The sequence below is a fragment of the Corvus cornix genome, chromosome 5, assembly GCF_000738735.6.
Source record: "Corvus cornix cornix isolate S_Up_H32 chromosome 5, ASM73873v5, whole genome shotgun sequence".
Taxonomy (NCBI): Eukaryota; Metazoa; Chordata; class Aves; order Passeriformes; family Corvidae; genus Corvus; species Corvus cornix.
Window position 1 is genome coordinate 29,841,648 of NC_046335.1, and position 17,561 is coordinate 29,859,208.

Consider the following 17,561-nt stretch of genomic DNA (forward strand, 5'->3'; position numbering starts at 1 on the left):
TTATAAATTTGATTTTAGCTTCACTTTTCTTAATCACTTGCCATAATTCTTTTAAAAAATCTACATGCAGTTTCATTCTTAAGGCCAACCAAGGATTTACAATATGCTAAACTGGGCAAAAATTCTGTAGTAATCAGCACAATATATTTTATACTCCATCACAATAATTTTTTCTGTCTCCACATTGATATAACTTTGTCTGCTTTTTACAATGGTTTACTACTTAAATAATTTAATACAACAGTTGTTATATTTTTATTGCAAGCTTATAAAACTTGCACGGTAAGTCTCTTCCATGCAATATATTAAATAAAGAAATGACAGAGAAGAAGGGGAACTGATGATTACTAAAACTGTAATTCAGGTTCTGAATGTGTCATAAAGTGCTTCTGGCTCACTTGCATTCTGCACATCTTGTCAAAGTTCCTCAGATGAACCACCTCTTCATATTCAGTTCTCCTTGCCTGTTACTCCAATGTTGATATCGGTAAAACAATTATTTCGCATTTCAGTCAATGCATTGATGAAGGGACAGTCAAGGGGAAAGGACCCAGCATAAAAATCCAAGGGGCAGGAATGCCATTGCCAGCTCTGCCACTGAGTTGCTGGAAGACCCTGGGAAATTTATTTGGCTTCATGAACATGAATAGAGCTATGATTTATTTAATTTTGCAAAAGCTGCAGTGGTGTATAGACACATGGCTCCTTAAGTGTAAGGAAGGACCTTTCTCTCTCATTTTTGTGTTTCTAAGCAACTGAAATACTTGATCCTTCAAAAAAATCAAACTCCAGATTTCATGCTTCCATTTTGTAGAATAAAAAAAAGTACTTTCCTGTCTTTGTGAAATGCTTTGAGATTGCCTGATGAATAATTGTTACTACTTTAGTATATCTGAGAGCTTATGTAAAAGATGCTGCTTCAATAAGACTCTTTTAAATGATGTTTTACATTAGAGACCCACTTTAAATACTTTTACAGACACAGTTCTGTCCATGTCTACAAAGTAGGTCACTGTATATCCTGTATATCCACAAGAACATATAAGTGAGCTATTTCTGAAACCCCTCTGCTGATAGCTTACATAAAAATAATAAATAGTGATCTAAATTTATGTCAGAAGTAAATTTTACTTACTTGGAAATCCTATATGCATTTCTATTTCAATTTCCATCTTTCTATTTCTGTAATTATTCATCTTTTTGAAATTCAGGATAAAAATTTAAACTATCTATTGTACAGATTCTAAGGCTAGGCTTGATAAAAACATCCAGAAGATATTTCTGATGGCTCGGCCCAAAAATACATAATTAATTCCCATAAACCACTTACCTGTGTAGACTTAATGTTGCTAATAAGAAGACTCTTTGTCTAGATTATTAATATTACTGAGTAGAAAGGCTTGTAACCTCTGAGAGATACAAAATAGACAGTTGAGAAAGGAACTTACAAACTTTCCTTTTTGTAAAAAAATATGGTAAGAGTGCAGCTATATGAAGATTAATTTCTGAATTGTGTTGCTACGATTTCAGCCCTTGCCTACATGAATCACTCATTTTGTAGGGTGAAGAACCACAAATGCCTGCATACTCTCTGAAATCTCTGGTTTTTGCTGGATGCTCGACTGCTGCAATGTGAAAATGAATAATGGAAATAAAATCAGCATTGAACTCCTAGACTAAGCAGCACTGAGCTCCTAGATTAATAAGAATCCTCTAATTCCTCAAAATATAAAGCAAAAAATAAAACTTGGAAGACAGCTATGCTTGTGGACTTTAAAAATTTCAAGAAAAGTACCTAGAGGATTGCAACTCAATTTTGTTTGACTGTTACCTTTTTCCTTCTTTTTAAGTATCTTAGCTATGATACTTACCTTTGTATGTTTGCAATTATAAAGGAAATTAGATCAAGTAATCTGTATTATGTGATGGATTTTAAGAATTAGATTAAGCTCCCCCACTCCAGAGATGGATGCATGCTTAATCAGCTGAATAGTATTTGAGAACTGATGAAAAATGTGCTGCATATAGTGTTATAATTTCTGTTTATGGCCTATCAAACCAGAAATCTACTCGCCAGAATACTGTTTCCAATAGAAAGAGACAAACTGTGGATCCTTTGCAAAGTATTCAATAAGGGTGGTCATACTAGGAATAAATCATTTGGAAGGCAGGAAAAACTTCTAAGTAATAAACAAGAAAGCATCCTTGTAATCTGAATCATTAACTCCTTAGTGCCAGCCTAAACAGAAAAACAAAGGTCACAAAGTGCCTAAAGAATGAGCTAACTTCCATATGGAAATGTCTAGAAGTCATCCATTACTATTGCTGCTTTTCCATATAGCAGACACTGAAATCAATATGCTGCATTGGTTCAGTAAATTTGTCTCTTAACAAGTTAATAAAACAGTGATCCCCACGTAGTCTTTTCATCACACTTTCATAGAAAAAAATGAGAATATTTAATGTGCTAAGATAGGGAAGATCTGCTCCATTTGCTCTGCAATGATAATCTTTTACAAAAGAGGATTTTTATTATTAATTCTTTGCCTTCTGGGGATATTATAATTTCCTAGAATGTAAAAATGCCTTAAGCACAGCAATTTGCTGAGCTAGACTGAATTTCAGGATGTTTCAAATGAGTGGATAAACAACTGCATAATAAGCAATTACTAGATCAAGACTGTGCATTACAGATATAGCAGTGAACCAGCCAATGGACAAGCAAGTTGCAGATACTGTTTTTAAAACTAAGAGTTAGTGATGCTGTCATGTGCATCACAACATTTCTATCAAGAATTAAATACCCCACCGCTTATTTTTTCTTTAGAAATGCAGATTATTCCTTCAATCAAATCCTTGGGGTCTTAATCATTGGACACATCCCTCTGCATATGAATAATAAGGAGTTTACAGGCTGAATATAACTCATGTGCTAAAAGTGATTAGACTGAATTTTTTTCAATTAAATAGTTACAAATAAATTGTATAGGCATGTTAAAACCTAGTATATTCTCAAGCCTTGAATTCAGCAGCTCCTTAATGAAATATATTATTTTATCTTACTAAATAAAGAGTCAGATACACTATAGAAAAGTCAAGTGTAAAATTAATATAATTTATACTGCTACCACATTTGCAGGACCTGGGTATTTTTTACTTATACACAATTTTGTCAAGCAGTCAGAATGGCTGGGAAATGCGGCAGCTAGATGAGAAACATAACACTTAGGCTGCTTGAGATGCTGAGTAAAGTTATTAGCTGAGCTTTTCTCTAAAAGAATCAGACACAGAACAGTAAGAAGGGCTGATACCTATAGTGACAGAGCTACCAAAATGATTTGTCCGTTGAAATAAATGACACAATTCACACTATTCAAAATTAATGTTTTAATTCTGACTTGATTGCATCTATGAGGACTACTTTAAAAGAATTTAGTGATTCATTAGTATAAGTCATGAGTGTTACAAACACCATTTTTAAAATAGGAAAATTCAAATTCAAAACCAGTGGTTTGCACAAATTTTGTTTTAAATTTAGGATGGAGTTATTCTTATGTAATTTAATGGTTTAAAAGCCACACATCTGACGAGAAACAGCCCTCTGTGCTAAAAGATTATTAATCCCATTTTAAAATAGGATGAAGGGTCCCTTGGAGGTGTCTGTCAACTAACAAAAAGAACCTAGGTCATTAGGTTAAACAAAACAGTTAACTTCTTCTAGGCAGTTAGACAAAATTGATTTTATCTGAGCTGTCCAGGCAACTGTGAATCGCATCACTCTTTTTTATAACAGCAACAAGGAATTTAAATAGGTCTCTGGTTAAATGAGTTATTACTGCAAACAACTTAATTGCACTGTCACGTTATATGGTCAGCTAATCCTTCTTATTTCAATTCTTCTGGAATGGTTTTCCAGTCTCAAAACACCAGCTTCAGGTGGAAATTTAACTGACGTTCTTAAAAGACAGCAAAGCTAAAATGCAACAGTTGTAACAGCAGAATGATTTAGACACACTTTATTTAGAGACATATTACAATCTTTTTGTCTAGTAAACTTTTCCTTGTCACTCCCATTGCTCAGAAAAGTTTCATTTTAAAAAGATGCAGAATACAGAAGTTTGCCACTTGCTAATTCTGGCTTGGAAGATGTTTTAAAGGAAGTAGACTAGAAGCAGCTATAATCAGAAAAGCAGCAATATGAACTGGAAGCTTCTTACTCAGATCTGCTACTTTGTAGACTGCATTTCCTCTTATGTTTGCAACTGTGAGAGCATTTCAAAACCCTTGTGAAAGGGACTGGTCTTCAAATCTCTCACGACTGGAGGGCTAAATTTAGACTTTAGGCCAGGCTTAATTTTAAGTGTTAGAAATGAAGAAGCTGTCTCTGACAGGTTAATTAAAATAAAGGAAGCTATTTAAATCTGCCCAAGGATATGCATGTCACTGGCAGTCTTAGTGGTGACATTTGGTGGGCAATGTGTAGCTGATGTAGTTAAATGGATGCACCATAGAAAATAATTTTTTATGGAGCAAGCACTTTATATACACACTATTAGGTAAGATAAATGCACATACTTTTAGCCCTAAAGAATCAAATTTAGCTAAGACTAATATATTGGTTCTGCTCTAGCTAATGCAATTATTAATAAAGGGTTGCCAAGTAAACTTTCATCTGCTTTGGTGAAAGCAAGAGGCACTAACTCACAGTGCTATATTTCCCTACATTTATAGGATTGCTGGCACAGAAGTTAGAATGTCTAACCTTGTTAGACATTGCAGAGATGGGAAGTGGGGAAAGGATTTTGGTGGAAGAGGTTGCCTCCTGTATTCTGGGGTTCAGCTAAAGGGTTTTAAATAGTTTAATGCACAAACAGTAGCAGCATGACTGCAGAGGTCATGCTTGTAGCCTACAGGGATGTTGCAGAAGAGTGCTAAAGAAAAGACATTCATGCAGCAAACTACTGAATCTCTGGACTGGGGACACTTGTAGGTGGATCTCTGTGACCTGCATGGTTTAGAGCGCTCTCTTCTTTCACACATACTGTCCTCTATAGGTGTGGGGTTCTGTGGTGCTGATTTTAATGCTAAACATGTTAATCTGCTTTTGGCAAAAAAGCTAATCAAGACAAGAAATGCAAAAAATATTTTAAATTTGGAACATGATTAAAGAAAAAATTCTGACTGGATTCGAAGACAATGGTAAAACTAGTAATTTCAGTGAAGTCATCATGACCCCAAGACCACGTGATAAGGTTTTAGGAAGCACTGAAAAAACAAACAAACCACCTAATAAAGATGAGAGTTTTGCCTAAGTGGCCCACTAGTTTGTTCAGCCTGTAACCCTCCAACAGACTGCACAAAGTGCTGTGGAGAGGAACTGCACGGGACAGTATAGAGAATGCTGACAACTCAGAATGTTTTCTGGCACTGTACCATCACAGACATACCTGTAATTACCTAGAAGAAGCAACTATATTAGCTGGTGGGACATAAAAAAGTTAACTTGACATAGCCACCTATGTTAAGAGATTGAAATAGGACCACCCAGGCAGTAGCTTTTGTTTCTTCTTCTGATTTTGGTTCAAAATTGATTAACCATCAATTAGAATCAGGTCTTTAAATCTGTACAGTTCTCAAATCATTGAAAATTTCTTCTAGATAAAGTCAGCCAGCACAGCACAGCAAAGCAAAGCTATCCTGCCTTAAGATAACTCCAGGAAAGGTATCACTAGTGTTAAAGGAAATCAATGAAATTCTGCATAAAGGCCCAATATTGACTTTTTGCTCGTTGTTAATATGAAAAAGAAATTATCACTTGCTTATATAAATACAGAATAGTGTCAGAAATAAAAGATGCCTGAATGTTGACAATTATGTGCCTTCTCAACTAGCACTTACTACTTGATAGAAATTAAATGTTTTTAGCAAGAGCCATTTTTCAATTTTTATCATAGAATCATAGAATAGTTTGGGTTGGAAGTGACCTTTAAAGATTATCTAGCCCAAGTTCTCTGCAATGAGCAGGGAGATCTTCAACTAGATCAGGCTGCTCAGAGCCCTGTCCAACCTGACCTTTAATGTTTTCAAGGATGGGGAATTCATCCTTTCTCTGGTCAACCTGTTCCAGCATTTCACCACCCTCATTGTAAAACCAATTTTCTTCTGGTAAGTACTGATAACATTTATAGGATATCCTCACCTAATGCCAACGACTGGCACACTGTTTACACTGAGCTTTGGCCTGTTACATTAAGGAAAAACATCAGACAATGTACTCTATGTAGAGGAAGATAGTTTGGTGTATGTTTGTACCACACTATGTTTGACATAGCTGTACTAGGAAGGATAATAGAAGTATGACTTTAACATTTGTTCCGACCGTAAGACTTAGATATATGCAGTACAATCACATCAGTGACCTTTGATAATGCTCCTCTGGTTACACTACTGTTATTATGAATTCTTAGAGCACAGCCCATGCAACTCCACATTCTGGTACTCTTTCATGAATTTGACTACAGGTCATGTGCATACATTGCTGGTGATTTACTTGCAAGATTAGTCTTATATACGCAAGAATTGACAAGTCTGGACTAAAGCCAATAAAAGTATTTTCAAAAGTGCTTAATTTTTGTCTTTAGTCTTTATTAGAGCCACTAAAACAATTTTAATAAGCAAGGCTTAATTCTATCATAGTAAGAGTAGACTCTATCTTTGCTTATCTATAGTTTAATTTACATGGCATTGAAGTTTCTGTTACCATGTGACCAGTCAGTATCTCCCACATTGAGCACAGCTTTACCCATATTATGTAAGCTAGGACCTTTTACTGCTCAGCAGTATGTCAGCTCAGTAGAATGAAATATTTTCTGTAGCAAACATGTTGTTGAAAAACAGATCAAACTCCTGAATCCAAACTGTCAAAAGAAAAATGAAATACCCAGTGTCGTCCATGGCACAACACACAGAACCAGTAATAATTTAACTTTTGCAGGACAAGCTGATGTGTTTAATTTCTGTGTCAGTCATTTTCTAGTTTACTGTTCTAACATCAGAGCAGTATATTTTTACAGGTGATATGTTGGAAAGGATACTGTGATTTGGTGCAGGTTTTTTTTTTCACCAATACTTTTCATCTCTAAAGTTTGAAAAGGAAAGCAGCTTCTCAGGAAACCACCACTATTTCAAAATGGCCATTATACATCTGATTTGTCCTGTTCTGACTTTCCCTTTTCAATTTTATTTCTCTCATCTTTCATAAGCATTTCCTGTCTTAGATCCTGGCCACCATTTCTCTCCAAACAGAGTAGGCTCTCCTGTGAGGAATAATAAGCCACATTAGTTTCGGAACCACTTTAATCAAGTAAGGTACTAGGCAGAATTCTCTGAAAGTGATGAGTAGTTTAAAAGGAGAAGAAAGGAACATAGTCCTCAAGAAATAATTTGTTCAAGAAAACATTTGCTCTCGCAACTGACTTTATGTAAATCACCATCAATAGTGCATGGGACTATTTTATGATTGTATGACAGTTCACTATATGGATTTCAGCTGTTTGTAAGCTTCCTTTTGAACATTAAGGAAAAGAAAAGTACTTTCTTTCTCAGGACTTTTGGAAGATACTGGTTACACAGAGACCAATTCCTTCCTGTTGATAACAAATTATTTAATTTTGACACCAAGTCAACTTCCTTGCCTTCTGTGTCTCAGTGGATTCTTATTACACACTGCCACAGACTATTATTTGAAGGAGGAAAAAGCTCAGTTTAACCATATAAAAAAGCAACAAATAAAATCAGAGACACTGAACAGCCATAGCCACTACCCCAAACTTTAATGACAGAAGCAAAACATGTTCTTCATATAAACTTTTAATTACTAACTCATGGATTATTAGTAAGTTCATTACTTACTGAGCAAAATTAACTTGTGGTAACCTTTAACACTATCATTAATTTTTTATAGCAAACATGTATGTTCTAAATCCAAAACACACTTAAAAATTTCAACAGCACATCTCTCTTCATCCTACTCTGTGGTCACAACACAACTGAAAATATATTTAATTGAACAGTATGTATAAGTAACAGTGAAATTTGTCACCAACAGATAAAATAATACCTATATAATGAAAATACAAAGGAACATAGCCAAGAACACAGATTTGTCAGAACGATGGTGAAAAAACCAAGCTTAGTGTGTTTCAGAACAAGCAGCACATATTTTTTTCTTTAAAGTAAAATGAATTCAAAGAATAGTGTTAAGGTCTGGTTCAGAAATATAAGCTGACAGCAAATTATGTATCAAGTTTAATTAGAGAACCTATGGTAACTCAAACTGTATATGGGGGAAAAAAAAAGAGATGAGATCTGAATAGACACATTAGTGTAAATGTGTCTTTAAAAGATGGTCTGACCTGATGAAAATCCTGACTCCATAAAAGCTGAAGGAAGTTTTGCCACCAACTTAAATGGAGCCAGGATTTTATGAACTGTGTGTTCATTTGCACCTGTTTACATTGTCTGCTTTTTATGTCTTTTGGCATTTTGGAATCTGCACTCCTGTGCAGAAGGAGAGTAGGCTTGAGAAAATATTTGGCTAGAATTCAGGAGACAAAAGTTCAATTTCTGTCACAGGCTTACTGAGAAAATGTGAATAAGTCATTACCTCCTTCTCTTGTCTCCAGGTTGCTTCTCAGTAAAATTCAGGTGATGAAACTAAACTCCTTTCTAAGGTCTCCTGAGATCAAAATATAAAGAATACTACAGCTAGGAATATTTTTTATTTTTCATCACTAAAACTGCTGCTTACAAAATTCCAACACAAGACACCAGTGTGATACCTCTGAAGGCACAAGATGAAAAACGTAACTGGGAATTTTAGAACCTTCTGTTTCTTAGTGAGAATATGTAAGAAAGAAAAAATAGCTTTTAAGTTGGTAATAGTGGCATATATTAAAAACATTTGTATGTAAATACATGACTACTAAAGAAACAGTTGAGGAATAAAATTGGAAATCCACAATACAATTAATGTGTTTATTAGAAGTAAGTCAGAATAGTAGAATCACTACTTCCAGGTAATTCTTTGCTACAGTAAGCTGTATATTACCCTGGAAATGACACTAATTCTGGTGAATTTAATGAATTTTCAACAAGCTCTGCATGGACAGAACACTGAGAATGTTGACAGTCTTTAGTTGCTAACAGTTTGAACTTACTCCAGTAGTTACAGTTTTTTGGTCCACAGCCTGCAGAATGGCTGTGAACTATCTGGCCTTTCATTTTTAGCTTCAATCTTGCAATGAAATCTGTGTGAAAGGTTCCCTGTGGCTACAAATTCTATCCACTTCAACAGAAGGTCATGATTATGCTTTTAGGGACAATAAAGCATTTTAGCAAATTTTAGACAAATTCTATTTCTTTCCTGTTCATTACTTGACTTTTTATGAGTTTTATCTAACATAAACTCTGTGATCCATAAAGAAGACAAGCAACAACAATCACAGTCAAAGAGCTTTAAGTCAACCTAGTGAAATAGTCAACTCCAGTTCACAACTACAGGATGAAGCTTGGGGATGATCAAGAAAGTCACCTCAAACACCAGATTAAAACACCCGAAGGAGCTTTAAGATCATGAAACAGATTAATGAAGTTAATGCAATTAATTCCAAACATGCAGAAATGTTTAGCCTGTAGGAGGAGATAAAAGATTCATATCTGGTCAAAGGCTATTTATCAAATGAGCTAACATGGAATTGTCACTTTGCAAATTTAACACAACTAGTAAAACTAACAAGTATTGCTGCAGGAACACCAGCAGTTGTTTTACAAAATACTTGTTAAGGATTACAGTGTGTCTGTGAGTCTATTTTTTTGCCATGGTGAACAATTTGGCAGAAGGGTTGTTCCCTGAGAACTGTATCAAGAGCTCTAGTGTTGAATTTGATCATTCAAGATGAAAAATGTACTTGTCCCCAATTTCCTGTATTGCAATTTAACTTGCAACTATATGAAAATCAAGCAGAGTTGTTTAGCTGTCCTATAACTTAGCCTTTGCAAGAAAAATTACGCATCTCCCATTAGTTTCCTGTGAAGCAACGGATGGCAGAATAGTAGATGAGATATGGGCTGTGAAGTACGATATCAGCAGTATAGGGGTAAAATTTGCTTTCTCTGTCTTGGTACAGTCTCTCCAACATAGAATTCTGGTACATTGAAAAATGAGTTTGGAGCAGCTATTGCCATGCTGTTCCCACTTCATGAATAGACAGAACACTTCAAATGCAGCACTCTGAAAACTAAGAAACAGCCAAGATGAGTTTGCAGAGTTGCAACAAGATGCAAATAACATTTTGGATGATAACTGAAGTATAATATCTTTTAGATATACTTCATAATACTAGAAACTTAAATGGTCTCTAAAAACACTGAGCCTGAATGCTAGCTTAGAAGAAAATACCTGAAATTTCTTAAAACGTCAGGAAGAAAGTGACTGCAGGCTGCTTAGGCAAATAATGAACACATGAAAAACCCAGAAAATGTTAAGTAGTTCAGCAAGACAAAGGTAAAAAGAAAAGCTTAGTACTTAAGCTAAATATAACTACAAAGGGCTTGTATTTACCTACATAAAACAGCATGAAGGAAAAGAAGTCTGTACTTCAAAATATCTTCTCTACTTTAAGATGATATTAGGATCAGTTGGCTGACAATGGGAAACCCTTCTTGGAAGAGATTGGAGAGCAAGAGGATATACATGTGCATATATATATATATACTTTTTTTAACTTGTAAGACTGTTCCTAGCCCTTCATGTCTAGTCTAATATTCCAAGCTGGGAAAAATCAAATTGACTCATATAATGGCAACAAGATAAAATATTATATAATAATTTTGGCATATTTTAAAGTACCTGGCTTCACATATTTTTTCCAGAATAGTTATTAAAAATTAAATTTCTATCAGTAATTACAAGTGAAGTGCTTTAAATAATATTTAAGCTTTAGTAATAGCCATATCTTAAAGTTGTATATTTTAAGTCTGTAAATGTTATTCTTCTGTGGTGCCATAATAAACTTAAAAGTAGATGAGAACTTTTGTATTAAAAAAACTGGATTATTGACAGTGAAGAATTTGCCGTAGGTTATCTTAGGTTTTTAAAGGGAAGAATATTATACAGTCTAAATCAAGTTTCTCCCGAGCACCTACTCATATCTATCTACCTAGATGCATACTCTATCTCTGCATCCTGCCAGGCAATTGAATGCCAGCATTCACTAAATTTTAAAAAAATGTATCATACAGACATAAGCAGCATAGAAATCCCCCCCCACTATGTTTTTAAACAAGAAAAGGAGACTACTTTATGCACATTACTGTGGCATGGAAGCTGATCATTCTCATAATAACTAATTACCCAAAATATGTTAATTACACTGAATATATATATTTCTATATAAATTCTCTCTATATATATTTCTAGATATAAATTGTTCTTGTGTGGACAATACAAAATTTTTACATTTCATTTCATTTTCTGATCTTCACTTCTGATTTAATGTAGTTATCACAGTTCTCTGATTATTTAGTACTTAGTTCTTCAGGCCTCTTAAAATTCATTATAGGATTTTTATTGTTTTCCAGTCTTTTTATGGGACCATCTTTAACATGATAATTTTAAATGTGAGCTGCAGTTCAGAAAAGCAGATAAGCATTTATATGAGTGGATTAAGTATGTGCATATGTATTGAACTGGTGCCCCATTTTCTAGAGCAATTTTCATTAACACATTAATTTATATATCTTAAAAATAAATACTATTTCAAATTAGTCAATTTACATGGTACAGGCACACATACATAAAGAATTTTAAATGCTGTACATGTTACTGTCATAGTTTTCCCATTCTTTTAAATCTTTTTCCCTGTTGATGTAAGTATAATCTAATACAGGATAACATAGTATTTCCTACAGCTCCCAAATACTTTCTTAAGTGATCAATTTCCTTTTTTATTCTGAAAGGCTTTCTGAAAAGTATGTAATAATAATTCATGGCTGTTTTGTGTCCTAGAGAAATTACTAGAGTTTACATTACAAACCACATTAATTATGAGTGTTTTGCAGCACCTAAAGCATAAGTATTTCTAATCGTACCATCTTGCTATTCCTAACTGATAACATGTGGTGTAGTATAGGAACTGTACAAGTAATAATGTTATTTCTTAGTTGATTTTATATAAAGTAAAAGGCTAAGTTATTACTGCTATAGGTCAGATTTGTGTACCATGAAGTGAATGTACAGAGGCTACTTCATGTTCTATTTTCAAACTAAAAGGTGATGCATCACCAAGAACCCAGGAAAAAGTATTGCATTTCTTTCCTCTTTCTCTCTCCTATTTTGCTAAATTTTAAAATGTATGTTATGACATCATGGAATCAACATGAAAGAAGTGTATTCTGTGCAGGACAAAGCCCTGATAAACATACACCAAGCCCAGCGTAGGACTGCTTTTATAAAAGGAAAGACAGAACACCATCTGTAAAACATGAATAAATGAAGGATGATTTGAATACATGAGATGTTCTTGGTGCTTAAACGTAACATAGTTAGGAGGCCACAAGTCTTCTACGGAATCTGCTGATCTTACACAAACATATTGAAGTCATGGACAAACTGCACAAGGTCAGTGACAGAGGGGACAACTATCTAAGCCTACTCAGTCAATGACAGTGAGCATTTCAAATGGCACTGACATTCTCTTTAACTGAAAAAAAGCCCATTGTTACAAATTAAAAATGAAGTAACTGTGCTGTACAATGAGAGGTGAGAGTGTTTTTGTAATGTCTCAAGAAATTAAACCCAAATTTTGGACTTTATCATGCAAGCTCTGGTCCATCATAATCACTGGCTTGCATAATGCTTCAGAAGAAAGTTCCAGTTTGTTTAGGAATCCTGATACCAACACAAAGCTGAACTTCTCTTCTGAAGCAAAGCTGTGCTGCTCTGGCCACTGACTCTACCTCTACCTTAAATGGAGGCCAGCTGTCTCCATGCAGATTCCCATGGCATTAAACAGCATTCAGCTCTTCTCAGGGGACACATCAGTACTTCACAGTATCAGGAAACTAAAAAGAAAGTTTTTTGTTTTCCAGTATCTCTATTCCTTTTGTTGATACAAAACCTGTTCTTTTTCAAATATTGGCAACAACCAGCAGGGGGGATGTGTTGCATTGTCCATGCCGTGTGTGGACTGTGTGTGGTCTATCAAGTTTCTTTTGTTTCCATGCCACTATTTTCCTTCTGCAGCGGGAACAAAGAAACATATTAGTGGCTCCTGATTTAATAAATAACACCAAGTAGAATCCAAGATGTGAATTTCTGTACACGTTTTTGCTTACAACTTCTGGCTACCAATCGTATTTTCAGCACAGAATAATAAGTTTCTTAAACAGAAGCTTTGGCTTTATAATCCTGCTTGCTATATTCTGGTTTATGTCAGTCACATCTTTTTCTGGATCAAGAAACTATAGACTGCTGCCTCTTGATTTTTACATCTTGTTTTGTTGCACTTGGCTCACTGTGCTTGCCTTCAAGTTTTACTCTTGTATTTCATGACTCAGGCTGAGACATAATTTATGTGGTCCATAATAAGGGACTAATGGAAGTTAAAAGAAAGAACAAACCAGGAGATCAAAATGGAAGAGCATAAAAGATCAAGCAAGTGGAGTACTTCAAGATGAAGCCTCGCATTTTTCTATCATCCCTATTGAAACTGAAGCATTAAATTGTGCCTTTGAACTGGGATAACTGTGCTTAAGTTCTTTCCCAGTGGTGTTAATAACATAATTTCTGTTAATTTCAATACGTTGGGATTTCATTCCACCTAAACCCCAAAAGAACAGAGGCTAATGATGTTTGACTTCATTTTCATAGCTCAGGTTCTTAGTATTTGCTGAAAACAAATTTGATCTTGTTTTATCTGTCTTGACAAATTACATATTAGAGCAGGGACCATCCTTTGGATGAACTAGAGACTGTGGTCTCTCACTAGAATTATTCTGATGTAAATGGGCCAAGCTCTTGCTTCTAATTCCATGGCTTCTTCTGGCTGCTGTGTGATGCTCTTCCATCAGCTCTTGGACAGCTTTCATTTGTGTTCCAGAATGATAAGTCTTCCTATGTTTGGGCAGTCGTATGTAAGTCTTAGCATCTTGCAGAAAGTGTACTGTTTACTTTTTCTCCTAAATGAGAGTGGAAGGCACTGACTGGATATTTTTGAAATGTGTCTTACAACGATTAAAATAATCAATTGATGTTCCTAGCCAGCTCAGAGCTAGAAACATACCATCTCTTAGAGCAGATCTATTATAGTATGACATGAATGCACCTTGGAACTGGTAAAGTCTTATTATAATTGACTATGAATGAGTATGCCTTCAGTGATGAGAACTCCTGAAAAGCTTTTCAGCCTGTCTGCAGTATATTCACAAAAAGTGAAATGTAAAAACCATGAAAAAATGCAAAAGAATATTGTAAGCAATGTGCTTAACTCCTGCCTAACACCAAAGTGTGTCTTTTAATTCATACTTGCTAAAGACATTTTCTGAGATGCATCCTATGCTAAACTTATTACAGAATAAGCATTAATTTCTGTGGCAAGGAAGTATTATGCAGCATGGTTTCTATCAAAATGAAATTCTAACATGCTTTAGAAGTTGCAAAACTCCTGCATAAAGTATTCTCAAACAAGTTAAGCCAAAAATGACAAGCAATGCTTTTAATGAAAGCACTGTTAAACAGCTGAGGTATCTGTTTCCAAATCTTTAAAGGATCAAAAGTTTAAGTGCTTTGCATGCTATCACAGATACAAACAATCACAAGAAGAGAAAATAATAAGAAAAGGAAAATTAAAAAAGCCTCATCTAAAGATAGAAATCCTTATTATTTCTGTTGCTATTATAGTTTGAGTGACCCAAATACTTGATTAAATCACAGCAGGTAAGTTATGCTACATGATATAATATAAAAGAATTCAAAGCACATTCTGTAGTTAATGCACAGAAAAAGAAAAAAGAGTAATCAGCTAAATTAGAATATATTTATCTTCATGTTTATAACTGTAGAAAATGCCTTAGGGTGGCTTCTATTAGTTGTTCTTTTCATAAAAGCTTGGAAATGACAAGATCTCTGGACTATTTTAAAATGATGAAGTTATGGCTTTTAGAAGAGCAATCTCAAAAGAGATTTGATCTCAGGCTCCTTTCTGGAACAACACATGCACTTCAACAAACTATTCTTCTTCAGGGCTCTACTTAACTATTCTCACTATTGTCCTGCTTCCAAACAGAAGCTCATTTTGAGAGGTGCTGAGCATCTGTAACTTCAGACAGGAACCTCATGAAAATAAACCTCTATAATTCTGCTATCCTATGTGAAGTTACAAACTCACTTAATCCTTCTGTGCCACAAACAGGGACTTGTTTGTACATCTCAAATAGATTTACATGCATAGAATCAGTAAATGGATGTGATATAGTTGTGATATATTTGACAGTAAAATAGGAGAGATACTCTTATTTTTCTTACATCTAATTTCACCCCATCATCTGGTATCTTACATTTCTGGCATAATGATTAAAACAAGCCAGGACTCTGTAAATGTCAGAAACAACAGCTTCAAAATACCTTTTTTTTCCTTCCAGCAATATTACTATTAGGTGAAGAGAATAAACTTTGATTTTCAAAGTTCCTAAAGTTTTTATATCCTGATAAGCAAAAGTTTTGAACGAAGTTTTGAAGTTCTCTAGGGGCTTTAAAGTTTAAAATTTTATCTTGCAGATTATTTAAAAATTATTTTAGAAAATCAACTAAACCCCAGTCAAATTAGTATCTAGCCTCCTATCTAATGATATAACCAACATGCTTAAATGAGGAAACCAATTTTTTTCCCTATAGATATAGATATGACATTACTGATGATGTAAATATTGAGCTTCATAACAGGATTCCTCATACTCAGATGTCTCAATCATTATCAAATGAATTAGACTCTGGAAGAACATTGGCTTTAGACTACCATAAGAAATACCCTAGCTATATCACAGCCCAATGATATTTCTAATTCTGAATTAGAATTAGAATTGAACTTGTGTGAGTTCTGTTAAGAGAAAGAGGTGGAAACAAGAAAGCACAAAAGTGCAAACTATAGAGAAATGAGTTAAAAGGAACCCCCACCAAAACCAAAGAGTCCAGACACTTTTAAAGAAACATTTCTCTTTCAAAGATATGCTGGTTCCAGTAATTATTATTCAAGTAGGTAGTGGGAGTAATCTTTTGTAAGAGTGTGGGATATTAATGACAGACAGAAAGAAACAGGTTTTTTTCTTTTAGAATCTGTAGTTAAATGCCACTGTTAGTCAATTCATTGTAATTTAGTAATAATATGGAGTCAAAGAATAATTTTGGGAGCCAAAGTAACTTTGGGGGGTAAGGTTCTCTGAAAGCCATATAGCCCAATCTCCCCAATGATCAGAGCAAGGGTAACTTTAGACATTTGACCAGTTTTCTAAGGGCCTTGTGCTGTCATGTTTTCAAGACCTCTAAGGTGGAAGTGTCACAGCCTGTGAGTTCCACTCTTGTGGAGAAAAATTCAATCCTTGCATTCAACTGGAATCTCTCTCATTGCAACTCGTGACTGTTGCTCCTTACCCTGGTGTAGTGCATCTCTGAAAAAATCCTCTCCTTCTCCACAATGCCTATTAAGGTAAGGGAAGACTGCAGTTTGCTTCCTCCATTCCCTAGGTGGAACAAAGCCAGTTCCTTTAGTCCTTTTTCCTCTGTTCTATGTGCCACTCATATGACCTTTTACTTTAGTGGCTCTTCTTTGGACATTCTCCAGTTTGGTGATCTCCTTCTCTGATTATCCTATCTTAGTATTTCAGCTATGCCAGCTGACATCCCTCTGTCTAATAGCTACACTCTTACCATTCAGATATAATGTAGAAAGAGAAGAAATGTTCTAAATTACCTTTTTCCAATGTTGATGCTTCAAACTTATAGTGCAAGTAGAAGAGACATGACTGAAGGGACTGTATGATAAATGTGCTTTCAGTGTCAATAAATTAGAGCTATTAATTAGATTTTAACACAGCTGATATGATGCATTACTAATAAAGGATGAGCCAAGTCCAAAGCAAGTTAAAAAAAAACCCCAATGGATTTTTCATTGCTTGTTTTAATAAGGATTGGAATTTCTCACTAATATGTAATAACTTTATGCTGTTTGAAACCTAAATTTATTAGAAATTTAAGAAGAAATAGACTACTGGGAGCACAACTGCATATATTATGCGAAGTCTAATTGCATGAAGTGTGACAATGGCAAAATGCTTTCTTCTGATGGTTAGTTACAGCTGTATTCTTGGATTGTAAGTTACAGAGCATATGGCAAAAACAAGAAAACAACTTTCCTCTCCACTTTTTCTTGGTGAAATCGAATCATTATACCAGAGAAGTCAAATGAAACCCCAAGCCCAATTTGTGGGCTGTGAAGTGGTTGAACAAA

The 17,561-nt window shown here is 34.7% G+C and overlaps 1 protein-coding gene across 7 annotated transcripts in view; it reads right to left on the reverse strand.

The window, feature by feature from the left end:
• DPH6 (diphthamine biosynthesis 6) overlaps window positions 1-17,561 on the reverse strand; it is a 228,043-nt gene that overhangs the window by 42,001 nt on the left and 168,481 nt on the right. The window contains exon 15 of one of the 7 annotated variants that reach the window (XM_039552118.1): window positions 7,969-8,737. The exons of 5 other annotated variants lie outside the window; for them this stretch is intronic. In XM_039552118.1, the coding sequence (XP_039408052.1) occupies window positions 8,703-8,737 (35 nt within the window). In that variant the 3' untranslated portion in view covers window positions 7,969-8,702. Of the gene's footprint in view, window positions 1-7,968; window positions 8,738-8,773; window positions 10,299-17,561 lie in introns of those variants that run through there. One more of the 7 variants, XM_039552117.1, reaches the window with a different exon arrangement.